Source organism: Ylistrum balloti, unplaced genomic scaffold (genome assembly GCF_031769215.1).
Source record: "Ylistrum balloti isolate Yb309-2 unplaced genomic scaffold, AGI_CSIRO_Ybal_v1 Utg370450, whole genome shotgun sequence".
Lineage (NCBI taxonomy): Eukaryota > Metazoa > Mollusca > Bivalvia > Pectinida > Pectinidae > Ylistrum > Ylistrum balloti.
The window spans coordinates 3,731,160-3,758,883 of record NW_026782299.1 but is presented as its reverse complement, the minus strand read 5'-3'; the positions used below and the strand labels follow the sequence as shown (position 1 = coordinate 3,758,883).

Below are 27,724 nucleotides of genomic sequence, written 5' to 3'. Positions count from 1 at the left end.
ACTCTATTGATTTTAGTATCAATTGAGGCTTGCTAATTCCATTGTATCTTCTCCATTCTATTCAATTATACTTCTGTGAAATTTGGACATTTCCAAGTAAGAAGATTATATTTTTGAAGGGATACATATTGGAATTACTTACAGTTTACAAATAAAATTAAGTGCATGTATTTAATTTTGAATTTAACAAGGCATCAGGTAAGAATGTTCTCAACATTAACCAGCTCCACAAAATAAGTAGGTAATATACCTCTACTGCTTGCCGACCAGTTTCACCAGTATATAAGTATATTACCTGTTTATTTTGTAAAGCTGGTTGATATTGAGAACACTCTTACCTGATGTCTTGTTATTGTAACCATTGAATGACTCTCTGTATACCTCGTGATATCTATTTTCCAGCGATTTACTACCTAAGGACCCTTCCTATATATTTGACTGGTGTTGGCTCATTCCCCACCCCCCACCCTTTTAATTTTGAATTTGAATTAAATTTTGTCCTATAATTCTTCGTAATGCTTTGAATCTTGAATATCTATGAAAAACCAGCTTACCTTATTCATCCTTTGCTTTATTTGCATTCAAACAGGAAAATTTTCAAACCCCAAATGCTTTACTAACCCAAAAGCACTTCTTATTGGTCAAAACTGCAAAAGTTATACCATCACTAGGAGATCACTGCAGTGATGATATAGAAGTTTTTACCAAATTAAATGTAATGAATAGTTTTGGAAATACCATGAGTGCCTTATAAAATGATGAAACCCACATTGATTGTACCTTATAGTTTTTTAATCAATAGTTAAATGAGATTTGATTAGTATAGTAGTTAGTAATCATGAGATTATTAAACTACTGTTAATGAGAAATTGTTGATGTCTAGTTATGACAATTGTATAAAAAGATAAAAAAAACACATTTTTGCTGATTAGAATTAGTGTAACCTACCTTCCTGCCATGCTCATCATGTGTATAAAATCATAATTAGAGATCTTCAGTATAATTATTTGATAGTCTTTATGAAAGCTGCTATTTATTACCACAGTCTGATTGAATGATCCATTTCTTACATCTAAATTGTATCAAAGGATTTTTATGGTGATGACTGTGTTAAGAATTGTTATATTTTTGACAAAGAGATGAAGATTGATTAGAACCAAGGTGTGTAATGATGTTGATGTTTATAATTTACTTACTACTGTGTGTCTTTTTGTTTATTTCATATCCATGAGCTTATCGATCTTGTAAACTTGGAACTCTGAATAGCAGTTTTTATTTTCTAGTTTTTACTAGAAATGTTTATGAAAATATAAAAAATCAAGCGTTTGAATTAAAAGGCTCACAATATTTGATATAAACTGAGAATAGAAAATAATTTTTTTTTCAAAGATTCAAGTTAAACTTGTTTAGGCATTATGAATCTTCCTGTTCTTTTCCATTAAGTATCTTAGTCTCAAAGGACACAGCTAGATGCTTTATGCTGTCTGTTATCCAAAATGTTGTCAGTTAAAAAAAATGTTCTAAAATTGATAGAAGTTTAAAAATATTACATATATATAGTCTTTAGGAGATAAATCTCCCATCCATTTACATGTTGACTTTTAGTGTTATCTAGAACTATTTTTTAGAAACAATGTACATTAAATTACTGTAAAGTTGATAAAGTACAATTATATCATGATGGGCCCTACTGTTTTATTACTACTATGGTGGTCTTTCATTTTTTTGTTTCTTTTTGTGGGGAATGGAGACTCCTGAAGTTAAAATGTTTTATTTTCCAATAACATGAGGATCATTAACCAGTTGTTATGTACGGGGGTATATTATCTTTATGAGATAACCTTGGATGTAATAGCATTAGCTACTTTCATTGTTATGTCATAGTAGCTGGTAATAAACAGTAACTTGTTGTGTCTTGGGGAAGACTTCTTTTTTATAAACATAATGTAGGAATATGTAGGGAAAACAAAATTTAAAAGAATGAATAAAAAATCTATGGCTTCTGTCTTGAAAAAATTCATACCAGAGATTTCAAACTGAGATTTTTTTCCAGTTTGAACCTATTTTGCAATTAAGATAAAATTTTGGAGGGATGTTAAGGGAACATTATATCTAAATAAGATGTTTTTATTTACATCCTGTACAAAAGTGGCAGCTATTATGCAGATTTCTTTAGAGGTATTAATCTGAAAACTAACTGGAATAATCCTGAGATGGTTCTGCCTAAGTGTTGTTGTAATGTTTTGGATCACACTGGATAAATCCACCGATGATTGGCTGGTCCCAAATTGTCCTGTCCCTGAAAGGTTGAACAAAAGACACACAAGTGATTAGTACCTTTCAATAGAGTTTAGTTTTAGATACAATAGAGCCAATCTATTAATCAAATTTCATCAAACAGCTGTTTTTTCCATCTTAGACTCATCAAGGAAGCTATTGGCCTAAAATATGAAGCCTAGGAGGTGTTTGAGGAAATTCCAAACTGACCAGAATAAAAGTCAAAATCAAGATAGGGATGTTAACTCACCTCATAATTCAATTAACTTTATAACTTCCCCCATTCCATCAGAGCAATTTTATTGAACTATAACTTGGTGATGATGTTAAAGAACTTCATCAGTGAACGAATTCAAGTCAGTGAATTTTTTTCTTTTATATTAAAATTGACCTTTGTCCATGCTTCAGTCCAAGGGGTTGTTCTTGGCCTACAAAACTCTGTATACATATCAGATTACTGACATAGTTGTGCTTTTTGCTATTGGTGAGAATTCATCTTTTATATCTTCTTTGTTACCATGAACTTAATGTAATAAGTGACAAATTTGCTGTTTATTGAAGCTAAAATGTTCTTGCTTCAACTCCAACAAATCTTTGAATGTATATCTGGCTAATGGCCTTGCTATGGCCTTTGCTATTGGTGACTTTTCGTTTTAGATACTTATTCCTCTGAAATCAGACCTTGGCTGCTTGTAAACCACTAAACAGATCTGTTGTTGAAGATATTTCATTCTTGATATTTTCCTTGTTACCATAGAAACAATGTCAGAAATACAAAATTTACACATTTGCAAGATTTTTTGGGGTAACAACTTTGAATCTGTTCAGCTGATCTCTAAGAGACTTTAACATAAACTTTTTGATGGTTATTCAACAGCTGGGCTCTGGGGACAATATGCCAGGTATGGTGGCTCCTTGTTTAACTTTAATTTAATTGCTCCTACTTTCTTTAATATTGTTACGGTCTGGTTAATCAGGTCAGTGAATCTGTTATTAAATCAAACTTTTGTGTGAAATCTAATTGATTCCTTAGGAATGTAGAATTCACATTAACTAGATATATAGAGGTGCTCAGCTGTATTAACTGTTAGAGAATATAGGGGCTAAATTATCTAGAACTTTCAATAAAATCTAATATTGCAAAATCAGATATTTTTGAGGGGCTAAATTTTTATGTTTTTTTAGAAAATAACTATTTTATGAACACTTTATTACATGGATATAGGTCAATAAATCTTCTTATACAATATGTACCTATATTAACAATTTGTTTACCTATGAATTTCACAATATAAGTCTACATTTAGGCACTGTGATCATCATGTCTTATACAATATATACCTAAATGTTTATAGTTTGTGTACATACAAATTTCACATCATAAGTCAACATTGTGGCACTGTGATCATCATGTCTTATACAATATATACCTAAATGTTTATAGTTTGTGTTCATACAAATTTCATATCATAAGTCAACATTGTGTGTACATACAAATTTCACAATATAAGTCAACATGCAATATATACAAATGTTTATAGTTTGTGTTCATACACAATATAAGCTTTCATCATCAAGTCTTATACAATATATACCTAAATGTTTATAGTTTGTGTTCATACAAATTTCATATCATAAGTCAACATTGTGGCACTGTGATCATCAAGTCTTATACAATATATACCTAAATGTTTATAGTTTGTGTACATACAAATTTCACAATATAAGTCAACATTGTGGCACTGTGATCATCAAGTCTTATACAATATATACCTAAATGTTTATAGTTTGTGTACGTACAAATTTCACGTTATAAGTCAACATTGTGGCACTGTGAACCTCATGTCTTTAAGGAAGAAGTTATTAAATTGTTTCCTCCCAGCACTTTCCTAAAATCATATTAAGGAATAATTAGTGACTTGATATGAATTAATCTAGAATGAATGAAAGACGAGTGTGTCAGTGGAATAGCCATCAATAGGACGTTGACAAACTGTCTGCTAGCTGTAAGGCGCTATCAGGCATCGTGTCTTCATACCAAAAGTACAGTGAGGTTTATCAAGTGCAGGGTGACGATGAGTGTAGTGAGACTGACCGTAAAAGGAGTTTAATCACTTCCATTATATGCTTATGGCTTCATTTGCTATTACATATAAGTGCCATCTAAGAACTATATATATCTGATTGACTTGTCTATAGACCCTTGGAGGAAGAAAAATTCAGTATCAATATAATATCTCTTCAGATTGTTGATTTTTCTTCTATGTCGCATGGTTATTGGCGATATTTTGTTGACCATGTCCGTGTTATAGTGCCCTTAGATAATTCTATAAACTCAATGTTTTGTATTTACCATAAATAGCAAAATAATTACATTTGATAGACAAGAAAGAATGTTTAAATGAAATCTTATATAGATACTCCAAGTCCATTGAAAAAACAATGGTAAGTTTTCACCTGTTAGCCTCAATGTGTCTAAGAAGAGATGTAAAACCAAGCATTACTTTACACAGTAATGTTATTTAAATACAAACTACCCCAGATGGAAAATGGTGTATAAAAGTGAGTAGTCGGATTAGCAAAATTTGTTTTTGTTTAGTTTATGATGCTGTTGTAAAATTCTACAGATAATTGAAAATAATTATAAAAGAAACCCCCAAAAACAAAGAACAAAACCCCAAAAAACAGACACAGTAGGTATGTTTAGGGTAATATTTTCACCCAAATATATAGCAACATAACAACATATACAGCTGTCCTTGTAAGGTAGAAGGTAAATTCAATATCTTTTCCTAAGTGATAAGTGATGATAAAGATTAACATTATATATATGAGGGGTTGGTCTTAATTATGTCTTTCCCTAAGTGATAAGTGATGTTAAAGATTAACATTATATATATGAGGGGTTTGCCTTAATTTTGTCTTTCCCTAAGTGATAATTGATGGTAAAGATTAACATTATATATATGAGGGGTTGGTCTTAATTATGAAGGTTTTGGGGTTCAGTGCTGAATTTACACAGCTACAAGCCCTGTGTATGGAAAGAAGTCCATCCATATCTATGACTGTATAATCATCAGTGAACTCTATATCATTGTCCGGCCCGTCACTTTGCAGATTGCAGGCTGCGGTGACAGAGTGGTTGAGGTGTCTGGCTGTCTCTATCATTAATATCTCTCTATGATAAAGCATTAAAACACAGACTTTCTTATTAACAACTGCCAAATTTTCCTTCTTAGTGTATAGGTTGGTTCTCGATTCCATGGAATTCTCAGACTGGGGTTTTCAAAGCAGGTAGTGGCTACAATTATATTTAAAGTTATGGCCCTTTAATTTTTTACTGAAAATTTGGTGGAAATTAGGAATCGGAGAGGGTTTGATACTTCATTTGTTTCTCTTCTATATTCACAAAGGAGAGAATGATACTGTTATTCTGGTTTTGATCTGCTGAACTTGTTGTTCTGGCAATTGACTGTTTCTGAGTTGATGTCAATTTTGCAGAGATTACTCCAATACCTAAATGAGTAATATACAGGCCTCCTGGACCTCTTGTTTCTGAACTTAGGATGCCTGATGTAGTTTTCTCAACATTTTAGATATTAGCAGATAGATAAATATGCTTCAGTGCTTTGATCTGTTTACAAACCAGACTGGAAGCTGTTCTTTATTGGTGTTCTGTTTGCTGTTTGATGTACTCTGTGTGTTCATGTCATTTAGTGTGCTCTGTCACTTAAGTACAAAAATAACAACTTTAACCCCTTTTCTTTATTTGGTTTAGGGATTTTTTTATTTCATCTTTTGGACTTTGCTGACTTTATCCATGTTTCTACCAATGAAGTTATGAAATTATACAAGTTTCATTTCGGGCTGTACAATTGAAGGTAATGTCTTTTGTCTTATCTGAACTCAGTTAAGTTGGCTTCATTTTTAATGTTGACCTAGATATATGTACTAGGTCAGGAAAGTGTTTCAGGAGACAAATCAGAATTTTCTGAATGAAAATGTGACAGTAGTCCAGTCATTGCTCAATCCAGCCATATAAGTCTAAAAAGATTGTAACCTGAGTATTTTAATGTATTTGCATGCTATACTGACAATGACATACAGAGAATAGATGGAACCTGTGTGTTAGGATATTGAGATCAAGCTTTGAATGCATAACCTTCTCCTCCACTTCTGGCCTTGGAGAAAAGTTCTAAATTCTGTCCTGTCTATTTGTCTGTCAAATAAGCTCCTTCTTTAGTTTTAACTGGGTTGACTTCATATTAGTATAAATTGAAACTGTGTACCTCCCATTTTCATGGTGTTTTAAGGGATTATGGCTATAACTTTTCAAAATGCCATACATCAGGTTAAAATGATGTGATATCTCGTTGCTCGTGAGAGGTCAGAGTGTTGCTTGGCTTTACCTAATAAGACACTATTACACAGGTCACAGCTGTATTCATCTAGAAATGTTCAAAATTATTATAAAGTGAAATGTTCCTTTCATATAAAGTTATTTTTTATGTAATGATGTATAACAGCAATAACTGAAGCTTTGTTTTCTTTCTTTTTTTAATTTATTTTGAAAAGGAAGCAAAATTTGGACAGGAATGTAAATGACCTTGTATCAAGTATCAGGAAATATTTTAGAAGTGCAATATTGGCGATAATGCTATTTAGATTATGATGTAACAGAATTTAACGAAAACAAAATCGTGGCCAAAACCCTTGAATAGAGTTCTGCCCCTTTGCTATTTCATGTGTAAGTAAAACTTTATATATGATATTGCTGAAGGGGAACTGGTCATCCACAGTAGGCTCTTGTTTGAATGTCTGTAACATGAATTACAATGCAATAGAATTTCTTGATTAACAAGTAACTGGATGATTCTATAGTTTATTGAATCTGTTAACAACTCCATGGAGTTCCCCAAGCTTTCTGTAATGAAGTTATAACCCAAATTTCTTTATTATGGAAGCTAAATAGATTTTTGTGATATTTATCTTGTTTGTTCCCATTACTTGTAACAAAACACTCTATTACAGATCTTACCACCACCAAAAAATTGTCAAGATTCAGTGCTCACCTGATTAGGGTTTGAAAAGCCATTGACAAATCTATTTAAGATGAAATGAATGTGTCCGTTTTTCTTTTATCAAATGTGTTATACGCCCTTTGACGTCCCAGAGGGAGTCACAATGACACAGGATTTTAGTACTTGTTATATCAGTAATGAAATAACATTTTCCCCCACTAGAGTAAGTCATGGCAGCTTTGGCAGTGTAGTGATAGGATTTGTCATGACCTTATAATGACCTTGTAGATTGTATCTAAACTGTTTAGACATGAATCTGATAATCAGGTCTATGACTGTAGTGTGTTCGAGGGAATTCATGATCTGTATTCCCACTGTAATTCACACTTCATTTTTTTTAGTCCACCATCATCAGATAATGGGCTGTTCATATCGCCCTACATCCCTCATCCATCTGTCACTTATCTGTTCATCCAATTGTAAACAATTTTTGTTAACACTATTTCTTGAGAAATACTGAAAGGATCTTGCCAGTTTTATTTTGGGACTGATCAGAAAAATGAAATGATGGACAGGTGGCCATCTTGGTTTTTTTAATGAAATTTGTTATGGCTTTTTCTTGAGAAGTACTGGTTGGATCTCGCTCAAATTTCATATGTAGGTTCCCCTTGGTCCCTATTTTTTTTTTATTGTGGGACTGATCAGAAAAACAAAATGGCTGAGAGACTACCATCTTTGATTTTGACTTTGAAAGTTTGTTATCACTATTTCTTCATAGATCTTTTTCAAATGTCATGTGTAGGTTCCCCTTGATCTTTGATTGTGCACATTTGATTTTGGAGCTGTTTAGAAAAACAAAATGGCTGACAGGTGGCCATCTTTGATTTTGCCAAGTAAAGTTTGGTATTGCCATTTCTTAAAATTTGCTTGATGGATCTTTCTCAAATTTCATACGTAGTTTCCCATTTCTCCCTAGTTTTGCCCGTTTTATTTTTTGATTAATAAAAAAACATAAAACAAAATGGTGACCATCTCGAATTTAGTAGATCACATTGCTCTTTCTGCAAAGGAATGTTGAAATTTCTTATCATTTAGCGCAAAAGCCAGAGAAGAAAAGAAAAAAGAAATGAAGGGAAAGATCAAACAATGGTATGTGCCAAGATTAATCTGGGATCTCTTGTTTAAGTTTAAAAATTCGATAACTGCTGAAGTAGAAATGAGAATATTTCAATACATGTAAGATCCACCAACTCATATATCTGATTCAGTGTCAGGGGATAGGCTTTATTACAGGACACTAAAATATAGCATGTGATAGTAATTCTGCTGAAAACCTTTCAATATGGGCGGGCTTATTTCCAGGCATAGGCAAGTAATGTTCCTTCTTAAAATGTCATCTTCGGGAAAGTGGTAAAGAGCCGAACATATTTGGGGTGAAATATATGTATGCTGAGGAAACAACTTGTAGATTCTCACCAGGAACTTAAAAAAAAATAAGAGCTCTCAAATATTTTTCCTGTTTAATGTTTCATTTTTGGACAGATTTCTCAGCATTTCCTGTGTAAACATCTCATAAGATTCATAATGATTCTTTATTTTTTCTGTGAAGGCAACGAAAGGTCACAGATATTCACTATCCCAATTTGCCATTGTCTACCCGTCTTACAATGTAATTTGGTCATAAGCCTTATCAGTAAAGTGTCTTTGACTCCAATTTTTCCGGTAGATTAAGATTGTTTAAGTTTGCGTAAAGACTAGACTGACGGATTTCTGACTTTTCCCCTTTCAGAGAGTTGGATTTCTGAATTGAATTTATTTTCTCATATATCATATACCCTTCAACTCAGCCTCACAATCATCTTTATTGATTAATGGTGTATAATTACGTTTCTGTAATTGGCTTATATAGAGTCATTGAATAAGGTCGTCTAACTCAGACTATACTGTCAATGACGATGTAGATGATACCTTGGAGAAAAGTTTGACATCATCATCCATCATCATTTAACTCCTAATGATTTCTCTGAACTACTCGATTGGGAGATGTTTATAAGATAGAAAATATTTGATGAGATCAATAAATCTCATTATTTATCTCATTTCCTGTATTCTCTAGAATATCATATTTTGTGACAAAATTCTTGATTGTCTGTAATATGCACAACACAAGCGAGACGAAATACTTTAATCTCTCGCAGACAAGAGAATTAATTTCATCCGTCTGTATGTCCAATTGTAATAAATATTTCAGAAAAAGATAATTTTTTTTACCACTTTGTGCAAATATTATTTCCGTAATGGCTTGTCTAATGTATAATCCCGTTATAATTGTTAGATTGTTCTCAATCAATTTACCTGAGACTTCATTGTGTTAAATTCTGTTCCATTTAGCCCTCTGGTTGTCTGATTGACATTTGCGCCTGTCACTTTACGAGCTGCACTTGACCACAGAGTACCAAAATACATGGCATATACATGACCCTATAGCCAAAGATCAGCCTTTAAAAGATACTGCAATGTGTATCTCTGAGATTTTTGGTCATTATCACTGGTTTACTTTACAGAAAGTCTCTCTTATCCATCACATCTGTTTCCATTTTGTTGCATGATATCTTACCTGTCAATAGATCTGAACATTTTCCACTACTGTTTAGTTCCTTTAAGTATTAACCACATTTGGTGTAAATCTTTGTTATAATCCTCAGATGAATTGATACTTATATTGATACTATATGGCCATTATATTAAAATATTTCCAACTTTTAAAGTGTGAGCATGGCAGACCCAATGGACCTCTTAGTATTTTGCAAGTCTTAGGTTACCAATACCTGCCTTGGAAGTCTTCTTTGTCACTTACCTTGGAAGGTTTCACTTTCGACAGTCTTGGAAGGCTTCACTTTCATCTGCTTGAAAGTATTCACTTGGAAGTTGGTTTTTTCAACTGCCATGGAAATGTTCATTTTCACTTGTTTTTGAAGAATTTATTTTCATCACTTTCAGTTGAAAATCTTGATTTATCAGATGTCCCTTGGAGGTCTTCATTTATTTTCATAGAGACCTTAGGCTTTTAACTTTTGTCCGTCTGAGAGATCATAAATCAGAAAAGTTTTGTGCAGATCTTACTGCAATTGTGAAGTCAGCTCTTCAGATAATGATTTTTTCCCCCAGTAATTTAAAAAAAAAAAGCATAGGCACAGGTCAAGGTAAATTGTCACCACAAGTGCAAGTGTTGTCTCCCTTTAATCAGAAAAATTTCTTGTAGCTAATCCCTGCTGACATCTGTTGTCTCAGATTTATGTCAATCTAGACTTACATGTCACAGTACTGTAAGGCAGGATGTTGATATAGTACAGTATGGTCTGCCATTTCTACTCAAAATTCCTCTCGTTAAAACTAAAGACAATCTGTCAACATTTCCATGCTGGATAACAAGTCTACAGCTTAGATGTATACGTGATATCAATTATAATAATGAAACAGTTTGATGAATCAGTAATTTAAAAAGAGATTTGTATCTGTTTTGTTGACTAATCTTTAATGATTTTGTATAAGTTGTGATTATTTTTTGATAAATCAAGTCTGAAGATTCATCAAAGGATGTAATGTTGTTTTCTAAAGGATGTTGTGTTTTATGTTCTGACGTCTAAAGAACACTGATTAAGAATCATTAAATTGAGCAATTAAAACTGATGTGAGCTGTTTAGTTAAGATATATAACGACAAATATGACTTAATGTTATATAGCATGCACACAAAGCAATGCTGATATTGTGAACAGATAAAGGTTTACCTTATTCATTCAGCAATAAGCCCATGTGTGGCAGTAAACCCATATAGACATTTGGTTCTTCTGTTATAAGCCCACCTATGTGTAGTGTTTTACAGTAAAATTGTTTAAAACACCATTTCATTGTCCTGTAATAAGCCCACTTGTGTGTAGTGTTTTACAGTAAAATTATATAACAACACAATCTCATTGTCCTGTAAAAAGCCCAGAGATGTGTAGTGTTTTACAGAAAAAGGATACAAAACACCATTTTATTGTCCTGTAATAAGCCCACCCCTCAACTTTGCATTAAATGTACAGTAAAACAAGGATAAGTCAAAGTCGACGAGACCAAATGAAATATTCGACTCATCTGATGGTCCGTGGTTCTATGAACGGTGACGTTGTGTATCAAAGATCAATTCTATTTTCATCAGTTGTTTACTGAATACGTGTCTCAAAGCATGACATGATAGTATTGAATAAGTAATACACAAATTAAACATGTTATACTTTTATACACTAACAATATCTTTTACTTAAATAAACAGTTATTAGTACGAATAAAAAACACAAAATGTAATGTGAAATTGAATTCCAGCATATGCAAGGATACCCACTCACATAGCTTAGTGAAATTTATACGTAAAGTAATATAAACATTGTACTCACATTTATATCCTTAAGAATAACAAGTCCCATCAACAATGATTAAAAATAAAACTCAATAAATATGTACTCATGTACATTTTACATTAATATAACATTGACAGTACCGATGTTGGTCACGAAAAGTCGAAAGTCTGCGGCAACGTCGCTGAAGCATGACTTTACAGGTACAGCTTCGTACGAGGGTAACTGTAAAATAGAATAAAATAAAACTTTTTTATATGTACATGTATATCCAGGAAAATGTGTTAAAAATCGTAAACAAATGTGTCAGTGACAAACTGGTATTCTTTTAATCTTCATTGGTGCGGCAGTTTAGTTATCACTTGTTTTTCCTATTGGCAGCCATGCCCATAAAATGTAAACAAAACACAGTAGATTTACGGTTAACAGTCTAAAGTGAATTTTGTTTTACCTGGTATGTGAGACAAGGTGATGCTTGAATGTTCAACACAAAAATGGACCAGAAATTATATTCGACCTGAATGCAGTATTCGACTCAACAGTGTTCGTATCATCTGTGTTTAATTTACTAAGATAAAGAAGAGAGAAAATCAGAACTGAACAAAACATTGGACCTATGTATTCAAGTCAAGCTTGTTTGACACAAGTGAGTTTTACTCTAATGTATTGGACGCCTGGGTTTATTGTGGGATATACGGTAATACAGTATAAACGTAACATTTTTTACTATGTACTAAATTTGACACGTGTTATATTCTCATGGGTTAAAAATTTGCTTTACATGGCAGAAAGTTTAAAATCAAAAGGGTGGCTTTTGTGGCAGGACTACATAATACTGTATAGTCATCTGTTTTCAAAATCTGCCTTCTTCCCATGAAAACAATTAGAAAGCTGTAAAACCCTTTTAAAATCTGAAACTGGTCTTCGATATCTGATTAAAAATGATTTTGATATCATGAATATGATCTTGTTGAAACCTAAATAGTTTTACAGATGTATTGTTAATTGCTTCAGTCTCAAGATTGTCCTTGAAAAAATTGAACCATTGATAATTAGTGATACATTGATAATGCTGTTAATGTTGCTGATGATTTTTTGAGCTCATGTTATGAAAAATATCAGATAGAGATTAAAGAGGTGTTCAGATTCTTCTTAAAGGATATTGTAAATGAATCAGCCTTTTGAGACTTAAATAGAAATTTGTGTCAATGATTTGGTCTCAACATATCAATAACCAAGTCAGTATTGGCAATTTTAAAGATTCTGGGATTGCTTTGAGTCGGGTCAAGACCTCTGATTTGCAACAGTCATTAACATTTAAATTCTGAAAGGATTTCTATGTATACAGAAATTCAATAGGATATTTTTTTATTTCCGTCTGCCTAATTTCTACATAATGTTGCTAAGATATAGGCATTGAAAATCAGCCTTGACATCACACTCCCAATGATAACATAATGTGCACAATGTCATTTGAAATACAAGTGAATAAGTTTGTTAATTGAAATCTAACAGGGAAGGGCCTTTTTTGCTATCCTTGTAGTTTTATCAGGATGGCTAATTAAGATTGCTACCAACCTGAGTATTTGCGCTGTTATGATGATCAATTTATTCTATCTATTGATGCCAGGATTTATGATATTTTTGTCTTCCTGTTTTACAGTTTCGATTCTTTCAATTCCATAGAGATTACACTCTGTCAAAAGTTCAAGGTAGTGTTATGTGGTTTAGGGGCATGAAGAATTAAAATGGCCCAGAGACTTGAAATTAGACTTTCTAATACATTAAACAAATTTGATTAAATCTAAGGCTGTCAAACAGCTTGATTGTTGCCAATTGTTGAAATGTGGAGTTGTCCGTTAGGTGTCTGGGTTACAGAGCTCCTGGTATGACTTCAGACAATCTTTTATCAAACCTGTATATAGAAATCAGGATGTTGGTCAGGAAAAGATCAAATTCTGATTCTCTCACAGACAGGCCCTCTTATTAACCCAGACTGAATTGTCAGTTAGGAACAACTAGGGTAACATAAAATCTATATAATGTTTTTTTTTTTTACATCAAAGGAAATTCTGCTATTATCTTATCATATGTTCTAAATATCTGAAATCAGACAGAAAGGTAAATTTTATGGTGTATAAAAAGCTATATACTACAGACTAGGCAAGGTTGTCCTTTGAATTAATTTTGATGCTGCGCTAAAATTATCCTAGTGTCTGATATCTTTTGCCGGAATAGAATGATTAACAAATGGTATTTCATTGTCCTGTGATCAATCAAAACTTTTCCATATGAACCAGAATTTCTAGAAATTTAACAATTCATTCATTTGACCAACTTACCTCCATTATATAAAAGACCATAATGTCATGGACAGGTTCAAATTTTAGGGTCAAGATCAAGGTCATAGTTAATATTTTTAGCCCACTAGCATCAGACAGTGGGCTGTTCACATCAACCTGCATCAGTGGTTCGTTGTACATCCATTGTCGGTCGTCTTTCCCTAAGAAGTTCCTGTTGTTGCTATTTCTTGAGAAGTACGGAATGGATCTTGTCAAATTTCATATGAAGATTCCCTTTGGCCCCTGGTTGTGCTTTTTCATTGTGGGTCATATCAGAAAAACAAAATGACTGCTAGATAACCATCTTGGATTTTGGCTATGAAATTTTATCATTATTTCTTGAGAAATGGATTTTTCTTAAAATCATTATCAGGTTCTCTTGGTTTCTGGGTGTCCCCTTTAGATTTTTGGACTGATCAGGAAAACAAATTTGCTGACAGGCAGCCATCTTTGATTTGACAGTTAGTGAATATTATTGCTTTCCTAAGAGGAAATTTCAGTTAATAAAGAGCAAGTAAGGAATGACAGGAGAAAGGAATGGAAAAGGTCAAATTTTTAAAGAACAAATGAAGATCAAACAGTGCTATGTGCCAAGATCCCTTTGGAAATTCCTTGTCAGCATTTTAGCAGCATCATGCGTCGTTCTTTGAGGGACTTTGATCAAACTTCAAATATTTGCTTATTTTCTGCAGTCTTTATTGTACATCACTTATTTTTGAATCATGACGGGGTTGTATCACTTGCAATGCCTTGTTTATTCTGTAGAACATCTTGGCTGATATTTCAGAATCACAGACTTAAAACTTGATAATATACATGTTCATTATGACATGGCCAGGCAGTGTGTGACCTATTAAATGACATCCAGATGACTTCTAGTTGATGTTGTAGTCTACCTGTATGTTATTCATGTTATTGAGTTGACTATAAGGATGGAAAGGTGAAGTTTGTATGGTCACATGGGCTGGAGCTCCTGGGTCTATTTACATGTAACCTAGGCATATACACACCTATGTATAAGTGCATGGTAGATTAATTCTCTCCTGAACTGAAACAGTAATTTAAAACTTGCACACAAGAACATCATGTTTACACCTTGAGGTATTTGTGAGGATTTTGGTCACATGGGCTGAAGCTGTAGGTTCCGTTCATCCACCACACAGACTCTATAGGTAGTTGTGAGATATGTGGTAACATGGGGTAAAACTCAACAGACAGGAATTCACCACCAGACACATATATCATGTCAAGGCGCTACTCCAAAGTAGGGATATGTCTCGTCCATTTACAAGTAAAGTCGTTCATGAATATTTAAAATCACAACTGATTGTGTTCTCGGTGATTGACTACATCACCCCAGAGGTCATGTTTTGTCGAAAATGTCAGGCATTGGACCTCGGAGATTAGTCACCTAAAATAGCTATATAATTCCTCTGTAGGCTCTTCGTCAATGTGATCGCAAACTCAAAAGTTGACAACAAATATGTGTATTTAGATGTTTTACGTCTGTACTTGTCCAGTCCTCCAGCACTTTGCTCTGGTAGAATTACTGTAGTGGGACACTGATTCATTAGATCAATTGACTGTATCCATTGGTTATCATCATAGAATCACACAGAATATCATTATGTACTCTTAGCTGGTTGAAGAATGTGCAATAAAGGTAACTAATTTAGCCAATCTTGTTATAGCACATTATCTTCTAGGTAAATTGAATAGCAATAATGAACTCATTCATTACAGTTATTGCTTTATAGATGATATTTGAAAACTATCTATTGTATTTAGATAGATTTCATTGTCTTGTAACCTCTCTTACCTACTGTTAAATCATACATTTTTCTTGCAGCCCAATTTTTTTTTATGTTTTCCAAAAAAATCTATTTCATAGAGAAACAGAACTCACAAAATCAATTAAAATAAATCCCCCATGAATTTACTGGTTTTATAACATGTGCATATCTGTAGAATTATTTAAATTTTATAGTCTTATGATAAGCCCGACCCCTGATTGAGAGTGTAGAGGTCAATAGTGTTAAGGCATCAGGTGCATATTAAAGAATGAAGATGTTATGTCCAGTCATTGCATGTGTGAGATAGATTAACACATGCATGATCCATTAAATAGATAATAAGGTTTGCTTGACAGAGTTAGCCAATCTGTGTAATTATCTAGGAAAAAAACGTATAACTTGTGTGTTAACTCACTGACCAAAGTGTACAGGGATTGTCCTTTTGTTTCAGGACATTCACCTAATTGCTGTGGGGTCATGAATATTTCAATTTGACTGAAACTGTGTTAAATGATAAATGAGGCAGATTGGAAATTGGTCAAGTTTATGGGCTAGTCAGGTAATCTCCCCAATCACACTGGGCCATGAATATTTCACTTGTCTCGGTCCTGCATCGTGATGGACAGCAAATAGCTACCAATGTCCATTTCAAGGTGTACATCCTCTTAGCTGTTGGATGTCCAGTCGTTTGGAAAAGCAGAAACCGTCAGACAAATCCCAGTCATTGCAGTTAAGGAAACATTGGCCAGTGTTTGATTTGGAAATACTTTATTCAGCACAGCAGTGTCAAATTCACCCCTTAACAATGAACGTCGTGTTTTAGTTTTTTACATTCAATATTCCTCTCCACAGACATAACAGGGTTATTATACTGTACTGTAAATCCATTAGATTTTGTGAATACTTTATTTTGCCAACATGACTTTAAATTTGTGAACAATGAGCTATTAGAGTCTTCAAGATTCTGATATTGGTAACCAAATCGTAGAAATCATTGCAAAAGATTTGAATTCCCAATTGTCTCTCCTTGCACATAAATGTGAAAATAAATCCCACTTGAAATATAAATGATTTGCAGGAATCACTTTTTGTGTGAATCCATAAGTCAGTCGGGTCCTTGAAAGCCTGGTTTACAACATAACTCATTGTACCTACGTACACTAGAGCATCAATCCACCAAGGCCTACACCCTATTAGATTTTAGAGGTCATTAGTCAAGATTAAAACCTAATAGATTGATCAGGGAAAAAAAATAAGTTATGTGGAGATTGTGGAGTACATCTGTAAGCCTTAGATTGATGGGCTGAAAGGCAACCAAGTTTATATAAACAATAAAAACCTTGTGAGTAAGCATATATCAGTTGTGTTCTGTCTGCCCCAGTGCTGGGACTGAAGGACAGGTTCTTAAACTGTCCAAATACATGAAGACCTCAGGTGTTCGTTAAGGCCTATGGGGCTCTTGTTAGCTTACCTGGCCCAAAGAGTCAAGTGAGCGATAGGGATACTTTGGCATCTGTCATCTGGGGGAGGAAGTGGTGGGTGGGGGATCTCTTGTTTAGAAATATCAGAAGTATCAGTTGAATCGTAAAGTTTCTGTTCGTTGTTTTAAAGTAAAGAAATATTAATTATCAGATGAACATAGACAAATACTTCTTTGATTAAAGCTGATATCTTGAGGGAAAACCTTAATGAAGAAAGCAGTAAGACATCTCAATGTCTTGATAGGATCTATCTTTATGATAATGGATGGACACTCTATGATCAGACTCCGAGCATTCATAGATATACTGTTTGTAATTATGTAATGCTTGATCTTTGTAATTGGAGAGCTCCTACAGGTTGGTATTCTGTTAAGAATTTTGTCTTCAGTTTTATATGTTTTGATCCTTAAGCAAAATGACGAATTTGTAAAGCTTTTATACAAATTATACACACAGAAAACTATCCTGATATCCTGAACACAACAGATTGTTTGTGCATACAGAACCAATATGAGTCTTTTGCCTGGCAAAAGTTTGCTACAGCATCCATGCTGTCTACTACTAGCATAAATTCTCAGAACAAATTTTTCCATGGTAGCATAGAAAATCATGTATTTCCAAAAGGTGCTTGAATTAAAAAAGTATTATTATGAAAAAAAAAAATTGTATTGACTGTCAAGAAAATTAACATTATGAAAAATGTCTGGACTAGCAAGGAAACACTTCTATAAAACATGTCTGGACTAGCAAGAAAACACTATTATAAAACATGTCTGGACTAGCACAGAAACACTATTATAAAACATGTCTGGACGAGCAAGGAAACACTATTATAAAACATGTCTGGACGAGCAAGGAAACACTATTATAAAACATGTCTGGACTAGCAAGGAAACACTATTATAAAACATGTCTGGACGAGCAAGGAAACACTATTATAAAACATGTCTGGACTAGCAAGGAAACACTACCATAAAACATGTCTGGACTAGCACAGAAAAACTATTATAAAACATGTCTGGACGAGCAAGGAAACACTATTATAAAACATGTCTGGATGAGCAAGGAAACACTACCATAAAACATGTCTGGACTAGCACAGAACTAAAAACTATTATAAAACATGTCTGGACTAGCACAGAAACACTAGTTTGGAAACACTATTATAAAACATGTCAGGACGAGCAAGGAAACACTATTATAAAACACTTTTGGACTAGCACAGAAACACTATTATAAAACATGTTTGGACTAGCACAGAAACACTATTATAAAACATGTTTGGACTAGCACAGAAACACTATTATAAAACATGTTTGGACTAGCAAGGAAACACTGTTTTAAACAATTCCTGGACTATTTAGGACATGCTATTATGAGAAAGTGTCCAGACTATTACAAAATAATCCACTGGTGTTCTTTATTTATCCATCAATAAAGTTTGTGTCCAGTAATTTATTACACTTAAACTGTTGATGAAGGTCTTTGTGCCCTGAGTTTATTGCAGGATAGATATGTCACTAACAAAGAAATCTAAAGGTTCCATTGTACACTGAGAAGATATCTCATTCTGTGAGACTTCTGTTAAAACTATATACTGGGGTAAGACAAGCAAAATTCCTCCCTTAACGCGGAAACAAAGTGAGTGTACTTGCCATATTTCTCTTTATGTAAAAGGTCTTATTCCCTAGATAGATCATGCATGTGTTCTCCGCAGGAAATATCACCATCTATTTTACACTACAACACTAACACTGTAGATAATTATATATATTCCTGTAAATTTGCATGGAAATGGAGAATTGGTGTAATTATGTAACAGAAAACACCTTTGGTAATTTGTTCTGTTAGATATAGTTAAGTCTTCAATTTTTTTTTTCACATTACCTTTGAATTTTTGTAGGATGATGGTAGGAAACAAGAGGAAAAGAATTAAAACTCAGCCCACCTTTTAGCATTAAACTAAATTGCAGCATATGGCAAAATATTGGAGCTTGTTGCAAAACATTAAACATGTTTCCATTATCAGTCCCCTATGGAAATCAATGGCGCTGTGAACTTTCAATAAGTCCTTAGACCATTCTTCACTCTTTTACAACATGAAGAGTTAACTGGATTTAACCTATTTGATTAGAAAAACAACTTATTTTACAATGGGAAGCAAATCATAAAATATCGACGCGAGGATGGGCAAGAGTTATCAGCTGTAAAATCTAAATGTTGTGTTATGTTTACAATCCTCAAAGGCATTCCTTTACACTGATTTCCACTCAACCTTATTTGTTGTATTAGAAGGCTTTATGGTGTGTGTCAGTTTCAGCAATATATCAGAAGTAATATTACTTTATGGACAAGACCTGTGCGTGATGGGACATTCACACATTGCCTCCCCTTAATTATAGCAAAAAAACATAATAATTCTAAAGAAATTTTTTTTATAGAAAGTTTTTAAAATTTTGAAAAAATTCTTTTTGCGACAGGTTAACTTTTTGTCTAGTTAGTGAATTGCTTGTAAAATAGATCTAGATTTAGCAATGATAAGCTGATGAGGCATTGCTCTGATACCAAACCGTCAGTAAAGCAAGGTCATCGTCAAGCCTATGTTGACTAGGTTCAATATTTTAATCTTGTTGGGTGACTGTGCCACGGTCTGGAGACGACAGCATAGTATTATCACGGGACCAATTATATTGCATTGTTAGTGCTCATTATAGGGAATACCAAGGAGACCGTGTCCCCATTCTCCGGGGAAAACCCATATAACTTGCATGCTTGACTTTCTTAGTGTGGTCCGTTTTATCTGTCTGGTGTTGTCATCATGACCCAAGGTGAAGGTCAGACATCTTGCCTCCTGTAAACCAGTATGGAATCATTTCATGGAAATTAGGAGGGATTTTCGATAGTTGAACTATGTTAAATTTTTTCAGTGGTTTTTATATTTCTTTTGATGTGAACTGTTACCTTTTGCAGTGATATTTAAAAGATGATTGCATACTGTAATTCCATCTGTCTGTCTCTTTGTAGTATGAAGACCTGTGTATACCAGACTTTCAGTTGTTTGTGCCCCTTGTCTGTCCACACATCTACCTATTCTGAGCTACAGTAATGGATTAAACCTAGAGCAATATATCTTAACCTGACTTACTCTAATCTAAAATTCTCTTCATTCTGACAAATTCATTTTGTCTCAGCAATTACCTCCGGGTATTTTGAATCTTTGTAATGCACAATTCTCTTCAAAGGAGTAAAATTAATCTGGTTTGGAGAAGAATCAAACTTAAGTAGATACATTGTCATGTATTTTAGGGATTTTCACAAACTGGTGACATTATCCACCTTATCTCATTAACGACTGTATGTATTAAATTCATCATTGGATATGTTATGTAAGGTTACAAATAAATAACATTTCTCAGGAAACATTTTTTTTTGTAAAATCCAATATTCAAAGTTCAAATTGAAAATTTTGTGAAACAAAGTTTGAAAAACTTTTCCACAAGTTCCACAAGGTCTAGAATCTTGATATTTCACATGTAAGATTTAGGGGTCATTTGCTATCAGATTTTATGATATGAATAACCCTCTTTTGAGGTCACAGGTCAATTTATTGATGGTGATGATATTTAGTAATTTGTATATTGTGTTCAATTACTGTTGAAAGTAGTAAGAATTTAATGTGTCAAATGTCTACTACAGGTTTTCGGAAGGGGTCACATGAAGAAAGTTCTCATGTAACACAAATAAATAACCTGAAGTTGTACAGTCTAGGGTCTAAATATGTAATATATAAATCGAATGATTGACTATCATGTTTGTGAAAATGGTTGACCTTTAGGTAAGAGGTTGAATTATAGGTGAAAAGCCTGTCAGATTGATGGCCAACAATTTTCATCTCTGTTGAAAAGCTGTAGTGCCTTGTTTGTTTACCTGTCCAATGTTAAGGTACATTTGTGCAAATTATTCATAAATAAAAACAAGGAAATAAACAAAAAGTCCACTTTTGTATGTTTGTAGAACCCTGAGATTGAATCCTTACTTGCCAAGTGTGTACTCAAACAGTCACCTGTAGAGGACAAGCAATCTGGCTCGCAAAGTAAGAATCTATTTGTAGTAAAATGAAGTATCCTTCAAATATACATCCTTATGTGTCACCAATTCCTGTGTATCTTTCAATTGTGTCATCAATTATGTGTGTTGTTTAAATTACATCAATTCATGTATGTCTTTTAAATTTCGTCAATTCATGCCTGTCTGTCAAGTGTCATCAATTCATGTGTGTCTTTTAAATGTCGCCTATTCATGTGTGTCTTTTAAATGTCGCCTATTCATGTGTGTCATTTATATGTCACCAATTCATGTGTGTCTTTTAAATGTCGCCAATTCATGTGTGTCTTTTAAATGTCATCAATTCATGTATGTCTTTTAAATGTCACCAACTCATGTGTGCCTTTTAAATGTCATCAATTCATGTGTGCCTATAACCTATCATCCTTGTCATTTTGTTGTGTTTCTTTAAAACATCTTATCAATGATTGTACATGTATGCTTTCAAATGTATCATCAATTCTTTTGTTCCTTTGACATATATCATCATTGTTCTTTTGTGCTTTTTAAATATGCCATCATTTTTTGTGTGCCTTTAAGATGTTAAATGATAATAAACATCAGTTTATTGATATTGTGAGCTTGATCTCCTATCAACATTTAACATAAATAATAAAAAAAAAACTGAAAACCTGAGGTAACAAATGATAAATGGTATACTTTTTGCAAATTTTAGAGTGTTTTCACAATCTAGTAATTATTTTACATAAATTTAGTATACATATTATCAATAAAATGGTTTTAAGCAGGCAACAGGATACCTAAAAAAATGTCTTCAACTATGAATTATTTTCACGTTGCTGTTTTGCCTTTATCTGTGACATCTTGTTAATGTTTTTCCGCCTTTGTCAACAGATTCCCCTGTATCCATCCATGATCTTTTCTCAGCCTTTGAAGCCAAGGATTTAGGAATGCTGAACACCTTGAATCAGGCTATCCGTGAATTTGATGCCCGAGTGAGTCTCAAATCCACAATAGTTCGAGATGACTCCGATAAAGCAGTTACTATGCTTCGACAGCAACATTCCATTAGGAGGTTTGACCTGCGAGATCTCAAGCATGTCCAGTCCCTGGACCGTAGTGACCCTTTGTATATCTTTAATCGACTTTCAGTTAGTGAGATGAAGTCAGACAATAAAGCAGAGGATGGAAATCACAGTGCTGATGGTGCTTGTAACAAGGGTGCCAGGGATAGAAGTCAGGGTCTTGAAGGAGCTTCAAGTATAATAGAATCATCATCAGATGAAAGTTTGGAAGTGAAAGATATATCTTTAGAAAGAAATAACATCCAGGAAAATTTCCTAGTTACATCTGACAAATCTGTTTCAGAAATAGAAAACGAGGATGTGTTTGATAATGGTGCAGACAATGAGGTGGTAAGTGAATGCCTCGGTCAACCTGATCATTCCAGTCAGTTTGTTGAAGGCGCATTAGTTACACTTACTGATGACGTACAAGTGGTCAAAGATCTATCAGGTTTGACCTATACTGAAGAAACCTGTGAGGAGAGGTCAAGCACTTCAACAACACAGATTATAGAATCAGAACACTCACATATTACAGACGAAGCAAAAGTCATGGAAAAATCAAGCATTTCCATGACACAGACAACTGAATCAGAACTGTCTCAAATTACAGGAAAAAGAGAAGTCAAAGACAATAACACAGTGTGCCTTATGAATGAAGAGAGTTCAACTGAGTATGAATCTGAAGGGGACATTTTTGAAGAGATGGAGAGGAATAAAATGAGATCTCCTCAGCTAGCCAGCAAGGCAGTGTAATCTTGTGATAAGTTCTGTAGATAGAGTATTCGTATGCATTATAGTCATTGTAATATGCTTGATGGATTTTCAATATTTTAGATTTGAGCTTTGAAGTACTGTAAAATCATGTATTTTCATGGGAATCAATTTTTGTGGTTTTCCAAAAATTACTTCTTGATGGACTTTTGATTTGTGGATAAATATAGCTAAATAAATCTACTTAATTTTAACATTCATTAACATATGAATTCAGATCTAGAGTACCCACGATTTCAATGAAAATCCCCCGAATATTGGTGATTTTACAGTATTTCACAATGTTAAAAATTCGCTTGACATGTACTAAAAAGTATTAAAAATATTAAAACGTAATTTGCTGACACAAAATAATTGAAGACTACAAATTATTTTGTTGATAAAATGTAATTTTTATTCTGAGGCTGGCTTGTATTCTTAACATCAGATTCTATATCATCTTCCTACTGTTTACAGCTTTGTGTCAAATGAGGTTCTACTGCACATGATATACATGCACTATACTTTATTCCTGCTTAATTTGACATCAAACCAGTATTAATTTAATATGATTGTTTATATACATGATTGAATTGATAAGGCCTTTTGAAAATAAAACATGAACACTATTACTCCTGAAAAGATTATCAAATGTCGGGTTTCAGTAAAAACACATTTTCAAGACTCCATTTTTAATTGATTGATATATGCAATAAAATTGTAAAAGGACTAAATCTTGATTTTGAATAACTTTCAATGGTGAGTCTTAAAATGTGTATACCATGCAATGGTTTGTTTTCTTCATTGAAGAAAAAATGAACGGAAAAAAATGCATGAGACCATGTTTAAATACTGTTATATAGTACAGTACAGCTATTTGAAAAGATAATGAGTTAACATAGTGGTGCTTTGTTAAATATAATTAAACAAAAATCACTGTTAATGCTATGTTTGTTACAAACAAAAGTTACACCCTCCAAGCTGCTGGGCAGATTTCACTTTTGCATCAAAACATCTAGATGAGCAGAATTTAACATTACCCTTTGGTGAGGGGCATAGGGTCTTTTGGTCCCTTGGTGTTGGTTAGGTATGTTATATTTTTTCATCTGTTTTAATCAATTGGTACTTAAGAAATTGTTGTCAAGGTCTTGAGAGCTAATTAATGGCAATTTAATTGGTAATAGCAAAAGTTGAAAAAGATTGGAATGCTAATTAATTAGAAATTTAACAATTACTAATTAAGTATTTAAGTGCTAATTATTGACATTTCAGCCAATAATATTGTTCATTAAGGTAAAATACCTGGCAGTTATAACATGTACTAGAAAAAGTTTTGAGTGCTAATTAATGACAATTTAATGGACACTTGAAAAGTCATGTGTGCTAAATGAATAACAATTTAACTGATACTAAAAACATTTGAGTGCTAATTAATGGTAATTAATTATAACTTAGAAACAGTTGTGAGTGCTTAATGATAATAATTTAACCCATACTAGTTAATATATCAGTGTTAGTTAATGAGTACTTGATTACTCTGGTGCTGGTAAAAAAACAGATTTATCAATTAACATTGAAGATTCAATCAATGAAAAGTTATTTTAAGACAATTAAAATTTAAACTCTATATATTTAACTAGAATTTGCAACACAGTAAAATTTGGCATTCTTTGAAGTGATATACCCAGGTATGTGCAATGCTGTGATAAAAGATATCTGCTTTGTATAACACAATGACACAAACATGTTTTTGTTACCTACTCAATGATGTTCAACTCTTAATTTTTGAAAATAACACTATTTGTAAATTTTGAAATTTGAAAGTCCCTGTATATAACTCATTACTGGTTACTTACCATATGAAGGATAATGCAATGTAGGAATCAATTTCCTGTAAATTAACACTATGATTCAGATCACTATATTAATATCGCTCTGTGTTCATGGTCCGTGGTCTGTTGTCCATCCGTCCATAAACAATTTTTGTTATTGCTATTTCTTGAAAAGTCCTCGGTTGATCTTTCTCAAATTGCATATGTAGCTTCCCTTAACTTTGAAAGTTTGTTATTGCTATTTCTTAAGAAGTCCTTGATGGAACTTTCTCAGATTCTATATATAGGTTTCCCCTTGGTCTGTAGTTGTGCCTATGTAAAATTGAGCTGATCAGAAAAAAACAAAACTGCCAAAAGGTGGCCATCTTGGATTTTGACTTTGAAAGTTTGTTATCGCTATTTCTTGAGAAGTACTGGATGGCTCTTTCTTAAATTCACATGTAGGTCCTCCTTGGTCTCTAGTTGTGCCAATTTGATTTTTGGAATGATCAAAAAAACAAAATGGCCGACAGGCAACCATCTTGGATTTTGTTATTGCTATTTCTGCTGATGTACTGAATGGATATCTCTCAAGTTTCATATGTATGTTCCCTTTGATCTCTCCTTGTGCTCATTTGCTTTTGGGACTGATCAGAAGAAACAAAATGGCTTCCAGGTGGTCATTTTGGATTTGGCAGTTAAAGATTATCATTTATTTCTGCAAAGGAATGTTCAAATGTCTTATCATTAAAAGCAAAACCAGAGAAGAGAAAAAGAGGCAAAATTTCCAATATTTAAAGAGCATATAAAGATCAACAATGGTGGGCGCCAAGATCGCTTTGGGATCTTTTGTTTTATTGTATGGACATACCAAAGAATAAATGTCATCACCCAATCAGATATTATTGTCAAAGTGTATTGTAACACTTCGTTTTGATTGCTATTCTTATGCACCTCTGGAGATTTACAGTTGGCAAAGGATATAGCTATTATAATATTATATGTAATGATATATGTTTACCTTTCCCCAATCTTTGGGATAGGTCGGAGAACATATGTAAAAGGAAAGACCGCCACCATCATTGAAGAACATGAGCTAGGAATTCAAATCTCAAACACTTGATATTAAACACTTCTGTAACAATACTGTTTGTTAGTCTGCAATATCATTTACCAGGTGATTTTATGTACAACATCGTCACTGTATGATCATAACTAGGCTGTTACAAGAAGGTACAGATTTGACAATGGGATATAGCTATATGAAAAACTTATTGTTTTATGAGCATGTTTGCTATTAGAATAAGTGCTCAGCACACTGATTATTAGAACATGAGAAATATTAAGAGAGGTGAATTGAATATCCTGAAATCTTACACACCTGACAAACTTTGAATAACACTTTGACTTGATTTAAAGAAAGTTTATCATTTGTTTAATGGGTTTTGTGTCTGTTACAATTATATTTCTGCAAACAAGATAAGAACACAAATTCTCTGACCAAATTGTTGCTAAACTGGGATGAATTATGAATTTTACTGATTGTGCAATTTTTAAAATTGACTCGAAAATGTGATCTAATTAAAAATTACTGAATATAGCCCTATATGTGATATTTCAAAATTCTGAAACTCTTGAATTTTATTTTCAATCTGGACTTGCCTGAAAATTGCCCATTATGTGATATTTTAACTTTGCTGAAGCAGATGTGTTATTTTCTATCTGAGAAATGTCTACATATGTGTCATTTTGATTACTTTTCTAAAATGAATTGATTAAATATACTTGATAATGATGTTTTCTTGTAGGTTTTGGTAAGATTTCCATACATACAATTGAATATTGTTCAACGTTATTGATGAATAACTTAATTATTAAATGTCAAGTTGTACAGTAAAATGTGATGATAATTTCCATTTTCCGTCCATATCACAATAAATTATGTCATTGACGTGTACAGCATGTAGATTAGTCAATATTGTGATATGTGTTTAAAAAACAACAACAGAATTCCTCATCTTTATAGACAATGTCATTTTAAAGAGAATGGTTTCTTTTTGAATTTTCAAACTTTCCATGTTTACACTTAGCTTTATTTTGAAAATATTCTCAATTTTTCAAGTGTTGATTAAATAAGAAAGATTTCATGTTTATTGATGGCCTTACAATTTTTGTTATGAGATGATTCAGATGAAGTAATTTGGATTGAAATCATTTGCTTCAAAATTAGTAGATCTCATTGTGTAATCTATTTATGATACACAGAATGTTCTCAAAGAGTATAAAATGTTGCAATATTGTCATATTCATTGTGAAACTTGTCTGATAACGTTGTTGCTCCCTAAACAATACTGTGATTTTTCGAGGTTCTGCTATAATGTAGCATACAGGTGGTTTTAATATAAAGCGGAAGAGATCATCGACACAATTGGTACCTATTGTTATCATACTGTTAGCCTATAGTATTTTTTTGTTACATTTATGTGATATTAAAACAGTTACCACAGTAATGACGAGATTTGTGTTGAATTCTGTTTTCAAGGATGGTACAAAAGAAAAATAGAGACACATTTCAATTCAAATTTACAATTAAATATAGTAGAGTTGAACAGAGAATTAAATTGCTTTATACCTCCTTTGGCTAGTCAGTCTTGCTCAAGTCCTAAAGTGTTGAATTTAAGAGTCGACTGGGGAAAGATCAGAGTTAAAGGAAAATGT

The 27,724-nt window shown here is 33.0% G+C and overlaps 1 protein-coding gene across 1 annotated transcript in view; it reads left to right on the top strand.

The window, feature by feature from the left end:
• LOC132555013 (ankyrin repeat domain-containing protein 27-like) overlaps nt 1-27,516 on the top strand; it is a 62,952-nt gene extending 35,436 nt beyond the window's left edge. The window contains exons 24-25 of the mRNA XM_060219347.1: nt 21,328-21,406; nt 22,273-27,516. Coding sequence (XP_060075330.1) covers nt 21,328-21,406; nt 22,273-23,198 — 1,005 coding nt within the window. The 3' untranslated portion in view covers nt 23,199-27,516. The remainder of the gene's footprint in view (nt 1-21,327; nt 21,407-22,272) is intronic.
• Nucleotides 27,517-27,724: the final 208 nt, after the last annotated feature.